Here is a 23,815-nt window from a genome sequence, read left to right as displayed (position 1 = left end):
GAGGACCAAGCTACACAGGTGTAACATATATGCAGAGTACCGAGGTCAATCTCATGCAAGCTCCATGGTTGATGGTTCAGCCTCTGTAAGCTCCGATGAGCCCAGATTAGTCAATTCTGTGAGTTTTCTTCTGGTGTACTAGACCCCTCTACCTCCTACAACCCTTTCTTTCTGACTTGTGCATGATTCCCCTAGCAAACTCCACCTAGTGTTTGGCTGTGGGTCTGCATCTGTTTCCATCAGCTGCATGACCACTGGGCTAGGCACCAATGTGGTCACAGGAGATCACCAGTTCAGGCTACACAATCACTATTGCTAGGAGTCCTCCTTGTGGACGCCTACCTGACCAGGTTTGTACCTGACCCTGAAAAGCAACCCCTTTCCAGTAATCTCTTTCACTCTAGCTGTTTGATAAATTCATTTTCTTTGAGATCTTCCCACCATTCCCTTTGACTCTGATTAGAATGCCCACTTTTTATGGTGTTTCTTGAGCCTACCTCTACTACAGAACCTGCAGGTAACATGACATCCACACTCCAAGGGGCTGGGTAGACTGAATGCCCACTTAACAGGTTTAACTGGAAAGCTATTATTGTTTGTACTTATTTCTGCAACAAATATTTGCCACAAAAAAGTTGAACCTTAGAGTTCACTGGATCTAAATCAAGACAAAACCTTTATTGATTTATTCAACTACACACACACACACACACACACACACACACGCAAGAGCACACATACACACATGCAGGCACACACATGCACACACATTCGATCACTATCATGCACGTGTACACACACACATATGCATGAGCATACGTACACACACATGCAGGCACAAACGCATGTGCAAGAGCACACATACACAGGCACACACATGCACACATGTGTGAGCACAATCATGTGTGCGTGCACACACACACGGTGCATAAGCACACTCACACACACGAAGACACAAAGACACACACATAGACACACACACACACACACACACACGCGCGCGCGCGTGTGTACATGGAAAGGTCACACTCCAGACCTTCTCCTCTCTGCCCACTCCTCTGGAAAGGCAGCCCTTGCCCGGGAAATTAAGTACAGAACAAGAATGGAGCTGCGCCCTCCACCCTGCCATCAGCATAGAAACAGTAACTGTAGGTTGGGCGATGGGAGATGACTCTGGCAAACTAATTAAAAAGCGCCAAATAAAGGCCATCTGTACCTTCTGCCTCCCTTCTTCCAACGCGGCTTCCAGCTGCCTGGACAGCATTGTGTACTCCGCAGCCTTCTCTTCCAGCTGCAGGTCGCTGCGTTTCAGATGCTCCTCTTGGTCAGCCAGCCTCTTCTCCAGCTCTTTATTCTCAACATCCATCTGCTCCAACTTTCTGTTTACAGAAATGCACGTGAGCGCACGTGTGTGTGTGTATGTGTGCGTGCGTGTATGTGTGTGTTTATGACTATGACATATATTTCACATACAAACACACACATATAAATTATAGTGCATGAGGGAAATGCAACATCAATTTTAAGTCAACTTGATACTCACTCTTTAAGGTTTTCACACTTTAACTGAATAAGATAATTCTCCTCCTCAAGAGAAAGCTTGCTTAGGAGGCTTTGGTTTTCATCAACCTAAGTGGGAAAACAAACAAACAAATGAAAACACTTTTTCAGTTATTTTTTTCACTGATATCCAAGGAAATAATGTATTTTAGAACAAGAAATAAGAAGATATGAATATTCAGAAAGACACCAAGCCACATTTACAAAGCTAACACACAAGTTCTCCAACTCCCCAGTGAGGTTTAAAAACTGGCATTGTCTATGTTAGAAAATTAACTATATTTCTTTTCTGTGTGATGGTAACTAACATATCTTGAACAATGTTTTACTGAAAAGTGACATTTAGTTTTGCAGGGGGTAGGGGTATAGCTCAGCAGGCAACAGCTTTCCCAGCATGTACAAACCCAGCAGTACATAAAACCAGGTGTGGGGCTCATGCTGCAATCCCAGCTCAAGAAATAGAGCAAAGAGAATAAGAAATTCAAATTCATCCTTGGGTTGAGGCCAGTCTGAGCTACATGAAACCCTGCCTCAAAAACCAAACGACAACAAGACAAAACAAAAGTGTGTGTGAAAATCTGAAACATTTTTAATTAGATATTTAAGGTGTCTCATATCAATAATGTTCCACTGAAATTACTCATAATTTCCTGTGAAGATGCTACCGCAAGTAAAAGTCAAATAATCAAAGACAGGGATGCTCAAGTCAAGAGTATTCTTCCCACTGCTTCAAAGTCTCATTTAAATAGTTAAAACTAGCTTGAATAACAAAAACATTTTCTTATCAGGGATGGAGAGATGGTTCAGCAGTTAAGAGCACTGGCTGATCTTCCAGAGGACCCAGGTTCAATTCCCAGCATCCACATGGTGGCTCACAACCATCCCACAACCCCAGTCCTAGGGAATCTGATGCTCTCTATTGGCCACTTTGGGCACTGCATGCATGAGACCTACAGACAAAACACCCATATCCATAAAATAAAAACCAATTTTCTCATATATTCACGTAGTAATCAAATTAAATATAATGATTATTTTTCTAGAATTGCTTCTTGGAAATTTGTTTCACATTTTTAAAAGCAGAATGCATTCACTTGGAAGACACAAAGTGAATTATTCCTGAAAGTGTCTTGCAAGTAAAGAAACAGACTGGCTACCAATCACAAACATGCCTTTTTAAGAAAACATGTACGGGTGCTTACTGTGTGATGAACACTGAGGTAGGAGGTAGATGCATGGAGATTAAGAGGGTTCACACGGTCCCTGTCCTGATGGATTGATAGGTACTTAGAAAAAGGACAGAATTACTCCCAATAAGCTTGATGCCTAACTAATTAAAATGCATTCTGATTTCTGTAAGGTAAACTGTTACTTCTCCTGTGCTGATGTGGGGAAACCGACATGCAAGCCCCGCCTTGTCCCTCCTCTCATTACATCACCACACTATGTCCTCCTAGTCCAAACGCAGACTCACAGAACCTCTATCAGCCACTTCAATTACCGGTGCCACTGGGAAATGCTAAGGGGTAACAGTAGAATATCTGCACGAAAACATTTTCATAGACGGGAATAAAAAGTTCAACCCGACAGGAGCGCCCTCAGCTGGTGAAATGACGTCAAATGCTCCTTTAACTCATCTTCTGGGACTCGGAACGACGGGACACCTGGCCCTGAAGCTCCCTAACGGTGTGCGCCTGCTCTGCACACTTCTCCTTGCAGCGCTGCAGATTCTCCTGACACTCTTGAAGTCTCTGTTCGGCTGATGTGAAGGAGTGGCGGGCGCGCTCTACCTGCTTCAAGTGCACCGCCACCTGGCCTCTCATCTGAGGTGTGACATCGGGGGACATAAATGCAAGGTCACACATTTGGCAGGGGTCTCCTTTCTGTCTTAACGACTAGACATGCTTGTTATTAATAAGTACTTTACAGGTGTTGATCTACGTGAGACATGTAACCATAAGTAATTCATTTTCAGAAAGGTTGTCAGGCAAGTAAGTGTGGTGACATCAGCCCACTTCAGGGGTCACACGTGGCGGGAGTGACTGAGGAACTGGAGTGTTCTTTTCCACTGGTTCATCTCCAGCTCTCCAGTGGCCATCACTTGATAGCACCCTGTAAGTCACGCCTGCTCCTGGCGGCTAACACATGGGTTCCCACTTGGCTGTGTATGGCCACTGTCTTGCCATGGGAGCAAATCCAGCTGTACCCACAGTACCCCCTCGCCTCTTGCCCTTTCTCACTGCAACGCCTCTGTAAATTAGGGACAGGAGTGGCGTGATGCCGCACTGCTCCGTGCGATTTAACTAAAAAGTGACATTCAGCATGTTCCCATGGAGGCAGTGCAAAGGGACAACTGGCTTGAGTGGGGATACCCACAGTTTCAGTGCAACAAGATATAAGACCAGAACAAAGCCATGAGAAAAGCAGGACACTCAAGCAGGGGATAAGTAAAAAGAAGAATTTCTTTTTTAAAACAACATACTTTTCTATTTCTATAACCAGAAAACATTATAAGGAAAGTCTCTGGAAAACCAGGTTCCTCCCGTTTGTGCCTTTGAAGAGGATTTAAACTAGGTTTTTACTGCACTCCCTAGCAGGAGAGAGAAAATGTGTACAACACTACCCTGTAAGAAACAGACAACATGAAATGGCATCTTCGTCGGTCTGCTAAACTGGGTGAGAAACAGCTCTAAGAATGGATCGGGTTCCTCATTTGGTGGCCTGGTGGCCTGTCCTGGCTGACTATACCTCCCTCTTAGTTCCCAAACTCAAAATGTGCCACAGACTCTGATGTCCTATGACTCTCACTGTTTCCTTACCAAAACAATGTGAAATCCAAAGTGGAATGTGGTTCCATCTAAAAACTTAAAAATATTCACAAAAACACCATCACCTGCCAATACTGGCTCCTCCTGCTTCTGTGGCAACTGCATGAATAAAAGAGGAGGCTTTTCAAGATATCATTTTTCTTCCCAAAATGAATTTACCAGAGAATATTTACTTTGCAATTCTTTTTAGACACACACAAATTGTAAAAATAAAGAGAGACTAGTTTGCATTTTACTGCTGATAGATCTCAACAATAAAATAAATGGGTTTTTTTAGTTTTAATCTACTCATGCATCAAAAAAGGAAGTATTATCTCTCAAATATGAATAAAAATGTAAGACATTCTCTCCAATAAACAACATTTCAATTCTTGGGGAACATTATGTCTTCAAGGGGAAATACAAAGCTCCCACAGAGACTCTGAAGGGGCCATTCCTAGGCACACGCTGATGAAATGATAAACAGGAAAAGAGCTGTGTGACAGTCGGGGTTAAATGGATGCATTCATGTAAAATACTTTATTATCACAATTTCAAACTTACCTTCTCCAACTTTTTGTTTTTGTTTTTTATGATTAGGTTATTTTCATGTAGCAATTTTTTACATCTGTTTTTTACCACTTCAGCTGCTTCTTGCAATTTTTGTACCTTAAAAAACAACAACAGAGAGAGAGAGAGAGACTGTATTAAGTATAACATGACATAAGAGCTAAAGAATGCATTTACATTTGTTTACTTTGTATTTGTATTGTAAAGAAATCTCCATTTCTCTTCTACACTCTCCCCAGGTTTATGTATCACCCCCACCCCCCAATAGAATCTCTCACTGTTCAATTCTAGCACATGGCTTCATTATCTTCCTGTCTTCTCTGATCGATGCTCTTACACCCTTTATTTGAGCTCTAAAGACAGCATCCATTTTTACTTCCAGACCATTGCTACTTTAAGAAACTAGTCTCTCATTTCTTCTTACACCTGTCATAATGGCTAAGAGCAACAAACCAAGTGACAGCTCATGCTGGCAAGGATGTGGAGCAAGGGAAACACTCTTCCACTGCAGACTTGCACAGCCACTGTGGAAATCAGTGTGGCAGTTCCTCAGGAAGATGGGGGTTGATGCATTTCCACCCAAAGACTGCTTCATCTTACCACAAAGACACTTGCTCAAACATGTTCATTGCTGATCTATACATAATAGCCAGAAACTGGAAATAATCTAGATGTCCCCAACAGAAGAGTGGATAAACAAAATGTGGTACATTTATACAATGGAATATTACTTAGCCATTAAAAGTGAAATAATGAAATTTGCAAGTAAATGGATAGAACTAGAAGAAAAAAAATCATCCTGAATGAGGTAACCCAGACCCAGAAAGACAAATATGGTATGTGTTTGCTTGTGTGTGGATATTAGCTATTAAGGCAATTATAACCAAGCTACAATCCATAGAAGTACAGAGGGTAGGAAAAGAGTAAGTGACTATGGGGGGCAGATATCACTCATTAAAAAAGGAAATAGTAGCTATGGATTGATGGGCTGGAATAGAAGGATCAACTTGTATGGGGAGACAAGGGTAAGAATACAGGGAGAAACATCTAAAATTAAGAGTCATTTGAGGAGTAGTATGGAAACCCAATACTTTAGAAACTTTAATAATATACATATATGAAGGCAATCTAAATGAAATCTCCAAATAATGGGGGAGACAAAGTTACCAAGTGTCTTTTGTCATTAAACAAAGCTTCCAGTACTAGGGTTGGTTGGGTTACATCTAATTGAGTTGTTGACCAAAAGAGGTCACATGGGAATCGACAAATAGTCTAGGCTATTGCCAAGGCAACACACCTCAAACTGGCAAGGCTTCATTACTGAAGATAACACCTACACAGCTCCTTGAACATGGAGAAGTCAAGCTGGTGCCCATAGAGCCTTCACTACATTCTAGCATCTCTGGTAAAGGAAGGTTCTCTGCACAGTACTGAAGAGGAGGGTCAACACCACAAACTCTTTGATCATGATGGCGTCTTGCCTGCAAGATACACTAGGGCAATGGCAGCACAAAGCTTGTGGGAGTAACCCACCAATATCTGATCTGACTAAGATGAACTCCAAGAGGTGGAACCCATTCCTGACACTCCACAGTGACCAAGAACCTGACACTAGATAGCCCAGGAATACTACTGTCCTAAGCAAACAAATGCAAAAGCAGAAATAAAAATGACTCCTAATGCCATTCGCCTACACTCAGATCAGTGCCTCACTCAGCCAGCATCAGAGAAGCTTCCGCCTGCAGCAGATGGGAACAGATGCAGAGACCACAGCCACACACTATGCAGAGTAAGAGACCTTGCAACACTCAGTCCTAAACAGAGTGTCTCCTGTTTCCTACAGGGCTCAGTGACCCCCACAGAAGAGGAGAGAGAAGGTGGGTAAGAGCCGGAGGGGATGGAGGACACCAACCAAGGCCGCCTTCTTGCACAGGGCCTGCATGAGTCTGGACCTATTATGGCTTTCACTTTAATGACTGTATGGGATTCCTGAATGTGCAAACAAATGGTTCTCTTTTCCTTCTATTTGATTGTTTTGCCCAACTCTGATGTGTTAGTTGTTGCTTTATCTTATTATATTTTAATATATCGTATTTTGTTTTATTTTATTAATATCCCTTAGAAGCCTGCTAGTGAGAGACAGAAAGGGAGCAGATCTGGATGGGTGGGGAGGAAGTAGGAAGAGTAGAGGGAGAAAGGAAAACATAATCAGGATGTAATACGTGAAAAAAGAATCTATTTTCAATAAAAGAAAAATTAAAAACTAGCTCTCATTCCAATAATCTTTCCCATCAAATCAATCTATGCAAAGAACATGGATGAACTGTGCACACTGAACAGCAGCTTCGGCATGGTATATTTAGATGAAGCCTTCTTGCTGGGACTTTGAACCCAAACAAGCAGGCAGGACACAGTTCTCAGCCTCCATGCATACCTCCCTTCCTGCAGTACTTCAGCTGGTATCTCAATGGATTTTGTCACCCAACCCGCCTAGATGCAGCTCCTCTTGCTACACTTTACTCCACATTGGGCTTCTGCCTGTAATACATTTTCTTTTCCTCTTTCCTCAGCCCCTCTCCTTCCCACAATGCTGGGCACTAAACCTAAGGACTCACACTTGCCAAGCAAGACGTCTCAGACTATACACCACACCCCGAGTCTGTCACTATTCTTTAATTCACAGCCTTCCAATAACAGCTCTTTCTTTAATAACCAACTTGCTTCCCACCATGCAAGTATCTGTGTTCATTCAGTCTTTTCCAGTTTCCCTTCAATATTGCATTTCTAAAACTGAAAGCTTAACTATGGCCATACATTCTATTTTAGCTAAAACACCATATGTTGTTTTGTGTTTCTGTGCTACATCTGTGTGCACATATTTGCATGTGTATGCACTTCTGTGTGGATGTCAGAGGTTGGCATCAGGTGTCTTCTCTATTGTTCTCTACCTTATTTTCTGAGACACTGAAATGAGTTACTAATCTGGCTGAGCTGGCTCCAGGGATCCATGTCTACAGCACCCTCTACCTCCCGCTGGGTTACAGATGCACACTGCTGCGGCTCAGCTTTGTAGTTTTGTAGTTGGGACCTGGGGATCCAAACTCATGGTTGCATGGCAAGCACACTACCAACTGAATCATCTCACCAAGTCTCATATGTTTCTTTCCATGTATTTCATGTGGGTGAATTTCAATTACACATTATATACTAGGAAAGGGGAGTACTGGATTTAATGGCCCTAGATGACAGTCATTGTTTTAAACCAATACTATTAAATATAATAATGAGACAGCACATTAAGATTCTTATCACACCTATGCAATCTATTTTAAATTTCCTCTCAGGAATATCTCATATTTCCATAAGTAGGGATAGCATTAGGAATAGGCAACACTACCTTTAGAAAGGCATACAGGGTCTTAAAGGATGCTTGAGACAAAGTGTGTTTATCTCACAGATATTTGCCCTGTCTTCAGTTCTGTCGACTTGTGTCACTGTGTTTGAAGTCATCTACAGATATTAATAAACACTAGACAGATGCAAGTCACCTGAGTTTTATATACGTCGATGAGAGTTTTCTGTTGTTTTTCTACTTCTTGTAATTCTACGAGCTCATTTTCAACAGAAACAACTTCATCCTTCAAAGCGTCAAGCGTACCCTAGAAAGAAACTCATGATTGATGGAGTTTTTCAGCCAACAGAACATTACAATCCATGTTGAAGAATTACTAAAGCATACCTCATTTATCAACATCAATAAAATAATCATTTCGATGGCATATAGTTGCCATCTAAAATTAATAACTAACATTCATGAATAAATTTAATCAGTACACAGGACAGATTTCTTAAAATTTACTGACAAATAAGAGAGAGCTGAAAATAAGTTGTGTTCTAAATAAAAAGAATCAATAATGTTGACATGTCAAGTTTTCCACTTTCATTTAACACTTTTCAATCTCAACCAAAAATATAAGAGCTGGAGGGGATATGACAAAGTTAACTCAAAACTCACATGGCAGCTGGGCATGGTGGCACATGACCACAAATCCGTACTTATGAGGCAAAGGCGGGGAATGTTGCAAGGTCTAGGCCAGCAGAGGCTACTTAATAAAACCCAGTCTCAAAATTAAAATACCTTCTATGAGACAATAAACAGGAAAGACTTAAACAATATATAAATGATACTAAGTGCATAATATCTCAACATATTAGATATTGAAATATATAAAGAATTAAGTTATCAAGATACTAAGAACACAGAAGACAGCAGAAAAGGAAAAGAAAAATACACAAAACTTACCATATGGTCAACAGTGGGTTTTAAACCACAAAGGGAAACATGAGCTGTAAGTAAACCTTGAAAAAACTCCAACTACTAGGGGGAAAGGTTAACCAACCCGCCTTGGCTCACTGCCAAAGCAGCATCAAATGAATTAAATAGTTTTAATTGTAAAGATACGAAAGGAGATCCAGGCAAAACTCTATGTGACTTCAGAACAGCACAAATTCTACTGAGGTGCTAAGACTGGCAAGGATATTCTCCACATGTACATGCCCGTCAGCCTACCAGTTTCATAGGCGCTCGTATAAGGCACAAAGTGGGTAAGAGGCAGAGGGTAAGAGGCAGTAGCAGCAAAACCATGGGCATTGTGTTACTTTCCTGAGGTACACCTCCAATAGGGTAAGACAAAGAAGCTGATGATAACCACATATGGACTAGGATGTATTAGAAGATGGCAAAGTCTAAAGACTCAAATATGTCATAACAGAGATTCTAATTCTCTGCATGAATGCAAACTACAGGTATCTACTGATGATGCTGTCCTCATCAGCCTTAACTGTGAATACCATCTACAGTCAAGTGAGGAACTGCCTAGTTCAGGCTGTGGGGATATCTGTGAGGGTTGCCTTGATTACTAATTGATGAAGGGGCCCAGCTGACCGTGGGTAGCACCACTCACCAGGCAGGTGGTCCTGAGCTTTCTACAAAATCTAGTCCCCACCACCCAAAGAGCTGGACAAAAAAGAGACTGAGAACAAAGACTCAATCCAGGTCACACTCAGATACCCAGGGGGAGAGAGAGAGAGAGAGAGAGAGAGAGAGAGAGAGAGAGAGAGAGAGAGAGAGAGAGAGAGAGAGAGCCAATATTGGTTTGAAGATAAAATTGAACACAAAGAAAGGTCTAGAGAACTACAAGACTGCTGCCAACTAACAATTTGAGCTTCCGTGGAAAGGCTGCCATAAATGTCCTTCCCGGAAAGTGAGATCAACAACTAACTTATCCATGGAGCCCTCATCTAATACCTGTTGGAAACAGGAGCAAACACCCATGCATAAACACTGAGTCGAACTAGAACCCAGATGCAGATGGAGAGGACAAGACCATGCGGCAGAAACACATAGAGACAGCTTACCTGAACAAGGAGGAGCTAGCGCCCCCCCCCCAGACTGATAGCTGGGAAGCCAGCATGGGTCTGACTCAGGCCCCCCTGAATATGGGTCTCAGCCAGAAGGACTGAGTAGTCTAAGGGACCTCAGACAGTGGAACCAGGATGTATCCCTGGTGCACAAAAGGACTTTGCGAACACATCCCCCATGGAAGGATACTGCCTTAACCTAGAGACAGGAGAGAAGCCCTAGTCCCTACTTCATATGACCTGTCAGATCTACATGACCCCAACTGGATGGCATTGCCCTACATATGGAATTGGGGTGGGGGGATGGGAGGGGAGGGTGGTTAGGGTGCATGTGAGAGGGCAGAGAGGGTAAAAGGGAGGGAGGGAAGGAGGGAGAGAAGGAGGAAGGAAGGGAAGAAGAGGGAACTGGGATCGACATGTAAAATAATAAATTAAATAAACTTGTTTCCTTTTCTTAAAATGATTATGATCACTAGATGTTTAAAATTATGTTCACAATAGGAAAAGTTCAATGGACTTGTTACGCATTTATTGATGGACTTTCAGAAAAATTATAGGATTCCAGACGCTGAGTTTCATATTTGTTGAAGTTTCCTTGGCTAAGGGGTGGCGTGGGGATGGGGACTGACATCTTGTTCTTTTCTACTCTTTCTAAACTTCTATTTCTGTCTCTAGAACATGAATCTTGGAGAGTTTGGGGATTAGTTATCTCATGGTTCAAACACTTCTCTTCTGATTTTTGTTTTGAGGAGCTGGGAATGATGCCCTCAGGCTCTGTCAAGTCCTGTCCAGCCACAGGATTGTCTGTGTCTAAGAACTCAGGTTCCTTTTTTCTCAGAAAGTCTAAAATCTTCCTTGCCCATCTCTTCTCTGGGACACATATAAACCAATCACTCTTTGGATTTGGCTCTGTTGGAAATTCTTTCTGGTTATAAATTAGCCAAGAACATACTTTCTGGGTTTTTTTTCTGGTTTCAAACAGACCCAGCCTGATGGTGTATCATATGGTAACCATGACACCTACAAATAGTTTTGTGCAGTACAGCTAATGCAATTTTGGATGATTCACTGCTAAAGTTAGAGAGTAAATAAACTGTTTTAAAGATGAGACAAAGAGAGAGTTGTTTAACTTCATATAAGCCTTGCTTTGTCCTGCTAAATTCAATTTAAACTTACTTTTGTATTTGTTACTAAAAATCTTAAGACTTATACAAGAACACAGACATTATCTGTGTGTCTAGAAACTATCTATTTAATGATACAATGTCATGAGAAACATGAAAGATAAAACAACACATAAGCATTACCCCAATCTTGCCTTTAACCCAAGCTACTGCTAATAAGTGTGCACACACACGCATGCGCACACACATTACCTTTAATTTCACATTCTCAATATTTAGTGCTTCATTTTCACCTTCAAGTGAGTGAAGTTTTCTAAGAATTTCTTCACATGATTTTTTCCCATGAGTCTCCATTTTCTTCAAATCTTCCAAAAGATTAACGATCTGCCTTTATAAAATAGTGAGAGCATGGAAATTTTCATTGAAAGAACATACTATGTTTTTAAATTATTCTGGTAGGGAACACTCGTTAAAATGGAAAAGGCACAGAGAGGCAGCAGGATGGATGCAGCAAGGGAACAGGAGTGCGGACCCAGGGCTATGCTCAAAGCAGCCAGGGTGAGAGTACTCACCTACTGATGGATGATGCCATCTGGTCTACCCCCACAGGATGCACGTCTGCCCACCCACCCACACACACACACACACACACACGCGCACACACATGTGCGCACATGCACACACACACACACCCACGCACGCATGCACGCACGCACACACACACATGCGCGCGCGCACACACACACGTGCGCACATGCATACACACGCACGCATGCACACACACACACACACACACACACACACACACGGACGTAAGTTTTAAAGGAAGGATCATGTGAGGCAGTGACACCTCATCTTTAGAGGACGACCTGTCAGTTCTCCAACAGCAGCACAGAAGCAAATCTTAAAGCAAATATTAGGGTCTGTTAATGCTCCTTAGCAGCAGTGTCAAAGGGCAAAATGTATGGATTTTACTCATTAACTTTCTCTGCTACGCACTTTAGTCCTTTGAATTAAGGGATAATAACTTTTAGGACTTTAAAACAATTATAAACTGCTTCGTTCATGTCCTTGCTTAATTGGCAAACGTTACTTCTCCTTAGAACAAACTAGCTGTGTTTATAAGAAATAGCAGACACACACTCAGGCACAGAGTGAGAATCTGTGAGCTCCCCCTCTGAGATGGGAATAGCAGTGTGTGCTGGTCACTGTCACTCCCGTCTCTGTCCGTGGGGGCACAGCTTAAGCACTATCCACACAGAACCCAGAAGAAGCAAAACATGCACTGTTGGACAAGAATCAAGTCGCTTCTCACTAGACAATGACAATCTACATTCTTGCTTACTTTTTCATTGTTTCAATCTGAACTTCCAGTTCAGTTTTTTCTATTACGATTTCCTCATAATGACTTTTCCAGGCATTGGAGGCCGAAACTGCTTCAGACAACTTGGCTTCCTAGAAATATAGAAAGCATTCATCTTGTAACTTAGACTGTTGTTTTTCCTTTTGTTTTATTTTTATTTTATTTTTACAGGTCTTAGACACAGATACACTGTAAATACGAAAATACTCATCCGGTAAACATGTAATTTTTCTTGTAGAGAAGCTTGGTGCGCAGCTTCTCATGTAGGAAAATCTAAAATGAGCTTTAATAAAACACCCATATGACTACTACTTTATGTGCACACAGTAAGTTCCCACTTACTATTTTAAGATGGTGATGTGACTAGTTTCAAGTACTACTTCACAATTAATAAAATTATGAATGCATCACCATTTTCCATCCTTTACACAGAAGAGTAACAACCACATACATGTGTGAAGTTTCCCATGATATATAGAAACTATTTGCAATTCCACAGCTCATGATCTCCAAATGCAGCCCTATGTGTCTAGAGGTCAGCCATCAGCTTGCCAACACTTGCTGTCAGCAGAGGAGAGGCAGGGGTCAGTCAGTTTGAATGTGAGATTCACAAACGAGCATTTCTGCATTTGCTTCATTGCTGTTTGTAGGGTTTCAAGTGGTGCCAGGGACACTCGGTAAATGTCAACGGCTCTCTGCACCACTCTGTGGCTTTGCCCACATTCTACAGAGAAGCAAACTCACTCGTTACAAGAATGCCAGTTAACCAGCAGCCAGAGAACCCACAATAGTATGCAGTTTACATACTACTTTCCTCTTCCCTATCATTCATTCATTCACAGGAAAAGTCTATTGGTCATTGGTCATCTTGTATGCACAAGACATTGTCTACACTTTTCACAGAAATGTTTGTTACACTGAAGACTAGTGACTATTTCATATCTCATGTAAAATAAAATTTAATATAAATTCTGAAGGAAGAGGTGGCTATAATAAAATACACTCTAAAGTCAGTTCATACCATAATGTATATCATGTTAGGTACTCAGGACTTGAATCCATGGAAGGAATGTATACATTACATATGTAACTTCTTTCAGCTCTCCTTACAGAGAGACACACAGCAAGAGCCCTCACCCTCCACTGCAATGGGACTTTCAGAACTGGTGCCACGGCAGCCTCCTCATTCCTCAGACCTCACGGGCTCTCCCTACTCCCCGTCCTCCTTCATTTCCCTGGGTTGTACTGCATGAACATTCACGGTACACCAAGTCAATTCAATAAGATGTCTCACTGTTGAACTCATTTGTGAGTTCCTTGAGGAGGGAGAATGGTAAAGCATGAGACAGCTTCAGAATGAAATGCACACCAGAAAATTAAGAAAATTAAGAAAATTGTTAAAGGTCTGGGAAGGCCTTCCCTGGAGAGGAGTTGAAAAGTTAACTGATTTAGAGGGAAGGACTTAAAGCCAGAGGCAGCAGCCAATCAAAGGGCAGGAGATAGTGGCATAGAGCAGCCCCATCCGTTTTTTTTTTTTTTTTTTTTTTTTTTTCTGTGCATGCTCCTACAGTCCTTTAAAGGGGAGCCACACCTTATGTCCTAGTTCATAAAAGCAGTGAAAGGTTAGAGAGGCTACCCAACGGGAAAGCAGTCACCAGGGCTAATCAGTGCAGGAGCCTGTCCAAGAGGCTACCCAACGGGAAAGCAGTCACCAGGGCTAATCAGTGCAGGAGCCTGTCCAAGAGGCTACCCAACGGGAAAGCAGTCACCAGGGCTAACCAGTTCAGGAGCCTGTCCAAGAGGCTAACCAACGGGAAAGCCTCAAAAGCATCATGCCAGGATTAGTGTCCACCGCTCCAAGCAGCTGTAGGTGTTCAGTCAGCTATGACCTTGCAGGCACTGAGCCTACTCTTCAGTTCAATATCTACTTACACTCAAGTGAGTGTACATTAATTATTAGAGCCTTTTAAGGTGATATTTGGGCTTATAAAACTTTAACTTGTTTTGTTTGTACAAGCTCTTATATGAGTCTGTTTTCATTTCCCAAGCCACTAATAAATCTATAAGCCTTAGCATACGTTCTTAAGAGGTGGGTACTAGGAAGCCACAATGAATATTCTAGTGGTTGGCAACTGAATAAGAACAATGATTTGTCAAGAAGAACAAAGCACTAGGTCTATTTTTCAGCTCTGCGTTATACTCAAAGATATCTTTCACATGTTTTGTTTACGTCAGCATATGGCTTCAAATGCGTTACAGAGGTTAAACGAAGTGAATTACTGAATAAAGTCATATGGTCTAATAACATAAATCAGCATTTCCCAAACTGATATTTCTCAGAACCATTTCCAAGAGCTGCTTTGTGGGTACAAGAAGAGTTCTGTGGCTAAGTGTGGGAAACCCTTAGTTCCATGCCCTCATTACTGCCCTCTGAAAGCCTTTTCAGGGCCTTTAATATGGTAATATGCACTGCAACTTTCCAGTGGGCAAAAAGGAGGAAGCCTTACTCTTAGTTAGCCATAAAAGCTTTTGGTGTGTGTATGTGCTGGGGAGGAGGCATGGAATACATTTACGTTTCCTTTCAGTAAGTTCCCAAAAGCGCTGTATAATTCAAATTCTGCATTTTATGATTATAATCTTTCAAAAATAAAAGTCTAAAGCAAAAAAGCTAAGTAAATTTTTGTAGCATTAACAGTAACATAGATAGAAATAACACCATTATCTAAAACTTCATGTTAACTATGCTAACTATACAATCTAACAATGTTATCCAACTAACTATGCTAACTATACTATGTAACTATACTATCTAATAACTATGCTATCTAACTATATTGTCTAATTATGCTAACTATTCTGTCGAATCTTGCTATCTAACTAACTATACTGTCTAAGTAACTATGCTAATTATGCTAACTAGGTTATCTATCTAACTATGCTCTCTAACTAACTATGCTGTCTAACAGTACTATTTAAATATGTTGTCTAACTATGCTGTCAAACTACACTAACTTTACTTTCTAACTATACTATCTAACTAACTTTACTTTCTAACTATACTATCTAACTAATTTTACTTTCTAACTATGCCATCTATCTAACTCTGCTGTCTGACTAACCATGCTATCTACCTAACTCTGCTGTCTGGTCATGCTACCTGACTAACCATGCCGTCTGACTAACCATGCTGTCTAGATAATTCTCATATTTTAAGTACATGAAGCATCTTATAGCGCAATCAGCACACTCACCTGATCTCTGATCTGGGCAGTGAGGTGTTCAATATCCCCTGTAAAGTGTCTCAGCCTTTGTCTGTAAACTTTCGATGCTTTTTTCAGAGCCACAGCTTTCTGCTTACTTGCTTCTTTGATGGCTACAGCCTCCTGCTTACTCATTTTCACCTGCAAGTTCCACTTGGCTATTTGGGTTTCCAAGCTCTAAAAAAATGTTAAAAGCAGTTAAATTACGTCAGAGCGTCAATGCTCAAATAAATGTTTCAAAACACATATGTCATCTTCTGCACACATGTTACCAAAACAAATATTCATAAATAGTTAAAAAGTTAGACAGCAGCAAGAGGTGGCATAATCTAAACTTCCTGTAGCAAATAAAAAATGAAAATTCAAAGTATTTCAACACGTATAAAACTTATGGTATTAGGACTAAAGAGATGATTGTGGCAGAAATGTCAGCTTCCTTAAAGCTCCTGGGATAAGACATCATTTCGTTCACATATGAAATAAAACAAACAACAATTGAAAACATGATCTCAATCCTCAGTATGCAAAGCAACTCATAAATACATGTGAGCGAGCGCCTCTGATAACAAGATGCACAGGGCATGGAAGATGAAGACGGGATACACAGAGACCCAGTGGCCAAACATAACATTGGGACCTGAAGGTATCTGCCGACGCTAGAAAGTTACAGCCAGGAGATCTGTAAAAGCACTGCTTTACCCAGTAGTGGCAAACTTACAAAACAACTGACTACAAGGCCAAGCAGGGTTAGATAAATCACTGGCTACCAGGTCTACACAATCTGATGAAACAGTTCAAACGATGTCTAAGGGCAGGCTTGCAGCCACTGGACAGGATGGTGATAAGTGGCAAGGCCGTGCTAACTGGTAAGGTCCAATTCCTTGACATGCTCCTCATAAAACATGAGAGAGCTGGTATAGTGTGACAACTTTTATGTTTTCCCTTCAAATTATTCTAAGTATCTAAGCATTCAGTGTTGTATGTAAATATTAATGAACATTAAGTATGTAAGAACTAATGACTAGAGATTGTTATGGTTATTAAAATCGCATACATGTTAAATCTGAAATTGCAGAATACCCCATTCCAGGGGCAGCCATTTCAACTAGAAGTAAATTTGGGTGGTTTTCTATTTAATCCTATGACCAATAAAAGCTACGCTTCCATTCACTTCCACTAACATCATTAAGACTTATGCCTTTGGATTTCAACTCAGCAGACTGGTTATGTAAACTCTGAGGCAATAACTCCCTCTTCAGCTCTACAAAGTCATCTTACACAATCATATGAAAAAGAAAGAGTCTCATGGAGCACTACAGCAAATAATTGGAAAAAACTAACTACAAGGTTAAATCCTTGTGTGAGAAAGGACCCGCCCACAAGAAATCTGTCATTCCTCAGGATGGCCACACGGTGTCAGCACCACACTATGAAGTTTGTTCATTTGCTTAAAAACATTATTTGGTGTTTTGGTAACTAGCTTCTTGAGTTCTTTGTATATTTTGGAAATCAGCCCTCTGTCAGATGTGGGGTTGTTGAATAACTTTTCCCATTCTGTGGACTCCCGTTTTGTCTTGTCGACTGTGTCCTTTGCCTTGCAGAAGCTTCTCAGTTTGAGGAGGTCCCATTTATTAATTGTCGATCTCAGTGTCTGTGCTACTGGTGTTATGTTCAGGATGAATCCAACTAACAATCTAAGGGATAGTGGAAAGGCTATCTTTAATGCCCTTCCCTGATAATGAGATTGATGACTACCTTATATGCCATCCTAGAGCCTTCATCTAGTAGCTGATGGAAGCAGACTTAGACACCCACAGCTAAACACTAGCCAAACTCCTGGAATCCAGTTACAGAGAGGGAGGAATGATGAACAAAGGGATCAAGACCAGGCTGGAGAAACACACAGATTCAGCTGACCTGAGCAAGGGGGAGCTCATGCATCCCAGTCTGATAGCCTGGAAACCATCATAGAACTAATCCAGACCCCCGAATGTGAGTGTTAGTTAGGAGAACCGGGCAGTCTATGGGGCCTCTAGTAGTGGATCAGTATTTATCCCTAGTATAGGAATGGACTTTGGGAGCCCATTCCACATAGAGGGATACTCTCTCAGCCTACACACAAGGGGGCGCCTGGGCCCTGCCCCAAATGATGTGACATATTTTGAAGATTCCCCATGGATGGCCTCACCCTCCCTGAGGAGCAGAAAGGGGGTGGGCTGGGGTTTATGGGGGGACAGGGGAGGAAGGGAGGGTGAGAGAATTGGGATTGACATGTAAAACAACCTTGTTTCAAATTTAAATAAAAAAAGGAAAAGTAAAAAAAAGAGGCCATAAAGTTAGGAGGGGAAATGTATTGGAGGGTGGGGGTGGCTGGGAATGGATATAATCAAAATACATTGTCTACATATATGAAACTCTCAAACCCTACACTTCAATATTTCAGGGACAGACTAAAACTGGCAAATCATTTTCAGTTCCAAACCCTCAGCCATTTGCCAGGTGGATGCAATGTGTGCATATTGCGTATGAACACACAACAGGTTATACTGTGCATGTGTGTGTACAGACACAGTAGGACACACATCCTGTCACGCAGAACAGTATTCACTATCTCCTCCAAAGATATTCTAACTCCAGCTGACATGCGACAAAACTTCAGGAAGGAAAATTGGATCAAGGCAGTTTGGAATATTCTGAAAGGTATGAAATGTAAATTTTTAAAAGGCCCAATGAACAACAACTAAAGACCTGAGATTTATGTTGTCAGACTGAATTGTTTTTACACTTAAAACAATAAACTTGTTAAACCCCAAATCAAGTAACTGAATTCTAATCTGCCACATTAGTTACTGCTTTACATTCCAAATCTATGTATTTATTTTACATAATTTAATTTGTGTGTGAGAGGAAAACAGAAGAGCAAGACCCTCAGGCCAGCTGCTTACTGTCCCTTAGGAGCGGCTGTGCTGAGGGATCTGCACCCAGCATCGTATCAGAATGAGGGCACCACAGCAGAGCTCGGGGTTCTAGCCTGATGGCCTGACTCCTGGTTGATCAAATGTATTTAAGAAACAAAAAATACTGTTAAAATTATATTTGAAAATAACTCTTTAATTTATGATTTTAAAAATATCCTCAACCGCTATTTGAGGATACTGTGAAAGATAATCTGAATTAGGTGACTGACAGGCTAGGTCGCACCATTTGCCTGTGGGTGCCTGCACAGAACACCGGCCACCGTGTCCTATCTCGCCCATGCAAAGAGCCAAAGGATCCATGAGGGCTATGGCAGAAGGTGCTTGGAGGAACAGGTGTGGAGAATGAACCACTATTTACTACTGACAGAGTCCAGTGGAGAGGAAATCAATGCCTTCAACTGACTCCCTCTACTGACTCCCACCAGGCTCTGATGGACAACTCCAAACCAACGGCTACACAGACGGCCACGGTTAAACTAAAAGCAAACCCGAATGTCACCTATCTAGGGAAGGGAGCAGTAGGGATGGGGAGGGGCTGATAAGGACGGGAGGGAGACAGGATAAGGCAGGTGGAGCATAAGCAGAATACACCAGACACATGTATGAAATTGCCAAAAGACAAAATTAATTAAAACAAATTGTATCCTCCAGAACCTGCTTAATTAATGTCCTTAGAAAGCCAACAGTCTTTGCCACTGAAGGGCAGGTAGAGTTCTCGGCCAGTGCTACAGGTTGCTGATGTCTGCTATGATTTCGGACAAGAAAAACAAACCGAGGTCTACCTAGACATCCTCACCCTTGGTCTACATAAAGTCTCTCAAGGTAGGAACACTTTTCCTTTGGCAAAAAAATAAAGTGGATCCAACTGCGCTGTGACATGTAACAGCACCCTCAGGCTCTGACCTCAAAATGACTGGACTTGGAACACATTCCTTCTAACTGTACAAATACAAAGGGAACTTCTCAGTACTCTGAATGTAAAAGCTAAGCTCATTTCAAAATTATTATAATTGGTAGAAAGAGAAACAACTTACTGATCTCCTTTTGGAAACATGTGAGAATATGCATAAAAGGCTATATAGGAATACTGGAATACTATGCAACCAAACGTTAACAATAGCTTTGGTGTCCTTAAGTTATTTTAACTTACATTTCCATAATTTACAAAATGTCCACAGTAAGCATGTATTAACTGTATAATGAAAAAGGTTTAAAATCTTTGTTGGGATAATCTTTTTGGACATTGTGAACATGTGGCTCACCCACCTAAGGCACCTTCTGATTGGTTTAATAAGAGCTGATCAGCCAATAGCTAGGCAGGAGAGGATAGGTGGGACTTCCAGGAAGAGATAGGAACTCTGTGAAACAATCTGAGGTGGAAGATTCTCCAGTCAAATGAGGAGGAAGTAAGCCTGATGGTACTGAGGCAAGGGAATGAGCCACATGGCGGAATGAAAATGAACACAAATGGGTTGATTTAAGTTTAAGAGGTAGTTGGAAATAAGCCAAAGCTAAAGCCAAGCTTCATAATTAATAAAAGTCTCCGTGCCATTATTAGAGAGTTAGTAATATAAAGGAAGACCTGATACAAATATCAACACATTCTTCCTAGATTGAAATATAAAAAGAAATATTTTCATACAGGGATCTAGATCTAAATATTCAGAAGACTAGACACCTTATGAATAATATCTATGTTCAGGGTTTTCCACAGGAACATCAAAACTACAAATTTTTTTGAGACCTTGGTCCCTCACTTTTAAACAAATTAAATTTCTTGTCATATCAATGATAGAAAAACTTGCATATGCAATATAAATGCATATCAATACAGAAGCTCCCATAGTGATGAATTGACAATTTGGAGCTCTCATAGTAGGAATAGTTGCATTCTAGAGCATTTACAGATGGTATTTCTTAATCACAGGGACTCATTTTGGCCTTCACCATGACATTTCTCTAAGGAGACTGTCATTATTTTAGGGTTTGCAGGCTGTGTGATCATACTTGGGAGACTGGGCACAAAAGCAATAAGACTGAGAAGGTGCTGGTAAGAGAAAACATTCTGCTAAAATGGAGGAAAACAAGTGAGATAAAGAATACAAGAGTAACTAGGACTCTTTTCAAGGGTTCTTGGAATTTCACCTGAGCATGTAACTCAGCTGGTATTCAGGAAGTACAGACCCATGCAATTAGGACATGCTACTTGCTGTTTCAGACCGGGTCACATTTTTTACCCCAGGGCGGCCTTGAATTTGTAACCCTCTTGCCCTGGCCTCCCAAAGGCTGGGCTTACAGATGTGGGTACCACACAGGGTGCTCCAGGTCAAAATTACATTCTTTTCTTATCAATGCATTCCACAATGAAGCAAGGCCATTAAAGTTAGGCTTTCATTGATCTTACTACTTAAACCACAACAGTGAATATTCACACCTTTACATGTTCTTTTAACTTATCATTCTGAGCTTCCCTTTTCTGGATTTGGAGGTGTAGACGATCATGTACTACTCGCACTGACTGAGAAAACCGGTTTGCTTTCAAAGTGCTTTCCTGTAATAGAAAAGAAAAATGGTGATAATGTTACCATGTCCCTTTATCTTTGTCAGAATCCTGATCCGGACTCACCCTGAGAAGATGGTAGAGCAGGGCACTCTTCTCCATAAGCTACACATCATATAAAACTTCATGTAAACCCCCACAGTATCCAATGCCTTCTAATTGTCTCTTATAAACATTCCCATATCTCCTCCCAAGAAAAACTTTAAGTGTGTGCAAAATGTTCCTCCAAATACCAAAATTATTTTATTTTTCCAAAGAAATGAAAACATAAATTTGTAGTTCTTTGTGCATGTATATATATTTGCATGTGTTCTCAGCTGGGCGCTCACTAACTAAGTTAGTCTGGCTGACCAGCAAACCCCAAAGACCTTCCCATCTCTGCCTTCCCAGGATCAGAATTACCAGGGTTTCTGGAGACTAAACTCAGGTTCTGGTCTTCCGACTGAACTATCACCAAACTAGGAGTATAGAATTTGTGGTGACCTAAGCCAAGTGGTCAAAGAAACATAAAACTAAACTAAAAAAAAAAAAAAAAAAAAAAAAAAAAAAAAACCTTAAAAAGTTAAGACATTCTATACATTTGGTACATAAAAATCCAAACTGTCAAAAAGCCTTAACTGCGCTGATAACTGAGGATATGAGAACAGGGTGGGAGGAAGAGAAAGGGGGTCAATACTAACAACATCAAAGTTAAGGTGAAAACTCAAAATGTGTTTACCTTTTCATTCTGAAACACACATGAGAGTTCTCCAATATAGGCCTCTTTTTCAAGCACCCTCCTTTGAAGATTCTTCAGGAAATACAAAGGAAGAATTAGAAAATTCAGAACGTGGATAACACTGGCTAAAACCAACACAAAGTAGCAGCGACAACAACAAAAATGTCACCAAGAATGGTGTCAAGGGGGAAAACACTTACAGTATTCTCACTTTCATTGCCACTGAGGTCCTTCAACAAGCTGGGTGAGCTCTCTTCCATCTGTGAGGGAGATATACTAAAAACATCAACTTAAAACCACATCTCTCTTTTTTAAACGTGACTATTGTCTGTCGAGTTTGTGAGTTCATTTTCTACTGATATCAACTCTGCAAGAATTATAGCTTGCAAATGGTTTCTATTTTGTAGATTGTCTCTATGCTGTTATCTTCATTCAGCTTTTTAGTTTGCTGTGATCATATTTAAATATTTTGCTTTTACTGTTTCCTTTGCTTTGTGCATCTTTAAAGAAAACTCCTCACCCATTCCATGTCCTAACCCCTCTATATGCACATAACCTTTGCCCTCCCTCCCGCACTGAGGGTTGAAACCAGGGCATGGAATGTGACAGTTAAGCAGTCTGCCACTGACCTCCCTCCCTAGCCCTTAAATTATTAACTAATTCTGGGAACTACTAGTAAGGAATCTTAACTCATCTCTATGGATAATTACAGAGCCAGAAATGCATACACTTCTGAAATGGTGTGTGCAATCCTTCACTGTGTATGTATGTATGCTCTGGATGTAAAGGATAAAACAGCACAGGCATCTCTTAAAAGGACAACATAGGCAGCTACCATTCACAGTGCAGATTCTATTCAGTAAAATTTCTGCCTGAGCACCCAAAACTATTTAGCACAGAACTTCCAATCAGTTACTTTGCCAAATTAACCTCAAAAGAATGTCTTGGAAAGTATAGGATGATATACAAATCTCTCTCTTCTCTCTCTCTCTCTCTCTCTCTCTCTCTCTCTCTTTCTCTCTCTCTCTCTCTCTCTCTCTCACACACACACACAAACACACATTCTCTCTCTTTCACACACACACATAATGGGAGATGTCATTCTGTAAATATGTTTCTCATACTGGTTAATGAATAAAGCACTGTTGGCCAATAGGAAAGCAAGATAGGTGGGACTAGGAGACAAGGAGGAAAGAGGAAGTAGTAGGGAGGAGTCAGCATGTAAAGAAGGAGAAACAGAGGTCAGGGCCCACTCCTCAGTAAGATGGGACCACGTGGAAATACTTAGATGAATAGAAATGGGTTAGTAATTAAGACAGAGTTAGCCGATAAGAAACTAGTACCTGGTCAACAGCATTATATCAAATACAGCATGTCTGTGTGTTATTTGGGGCTGGCATGGCTGTAAGACCAGACCGGCTACAGGGAAAACCTACTCGTAACACACACACACA

The 23,815-nt window shown here is 41.0% G+C and overlaps 1 protein-coding gene across 1 annotated transcript in view; it reads right to left on the bottom strand.

Moving 5' to 3' along the window:
• Positions 1-23,815, bottom strand: part of Odf2l (outer dense fiber of sperm tails 2 like) — a 32,278-nt gene that overhangs the window by 4,170 nt on the left and 4,293 nt on the right. The window contains exons 4-14 of the mRNA XM_051194776.1: positions 22,562-22,621; positions 22,362-22,433; positions 21,518-21,634; positions 16,097-16,282; positions 12,828-12,937; positions 11,735-11,870; positions 8,486-8,596; positions 4,932-5,036; positions 3,225-3,383; positions 1,544-1,629; positions 1,217-1,379 (exon numbers count right to left, since the gene is read on the bottom strand). Coding sequence (XP_051050733.1) covers positions 1,217-1,379; positions 1,544-1,629; positions 3,225-3,383; positions 4,932-5,036; positions 8,486-8,596; positions 11,735-11,870; positions 12,828-12,937; positions 16,097-16,282; positions 21,518-21,634; positions 22,362-22,433; positions 22,562-22,621 — 1,305 coding nt within the window. The remainder of the gene's footprint in view (positions 1-1,216; positions 1,380-1,543; positions 1,630-3,224; positions 3,384-4,931; positions 5,037-8,485; positions 8,597-11,734; positions 11,871-12,827; positions 12,938-16,096; positions 16,283-21,517; positions 21,635-22,361; positions 22,434-22,561; positions 22,622-23,815) is intronic.

Source organism: Phodopus roborovskii, unplaced genomic scaffold (genome assembly GCF_943737965.1).
Source record: "Phodopus roborovskii unplaced genomic scaffold, PHOROB, whole genome shotgun sequence".
NCBI classification, from domain to species: Eukaryota; Metazoa; Chordata; class Mammalia; order Rodentia; family Cricetidae; genus Phodopus; species Phodopus roborovskii.
This window is presented reverse-complemented; position numbering and strand designations above follow the sequence as displayed.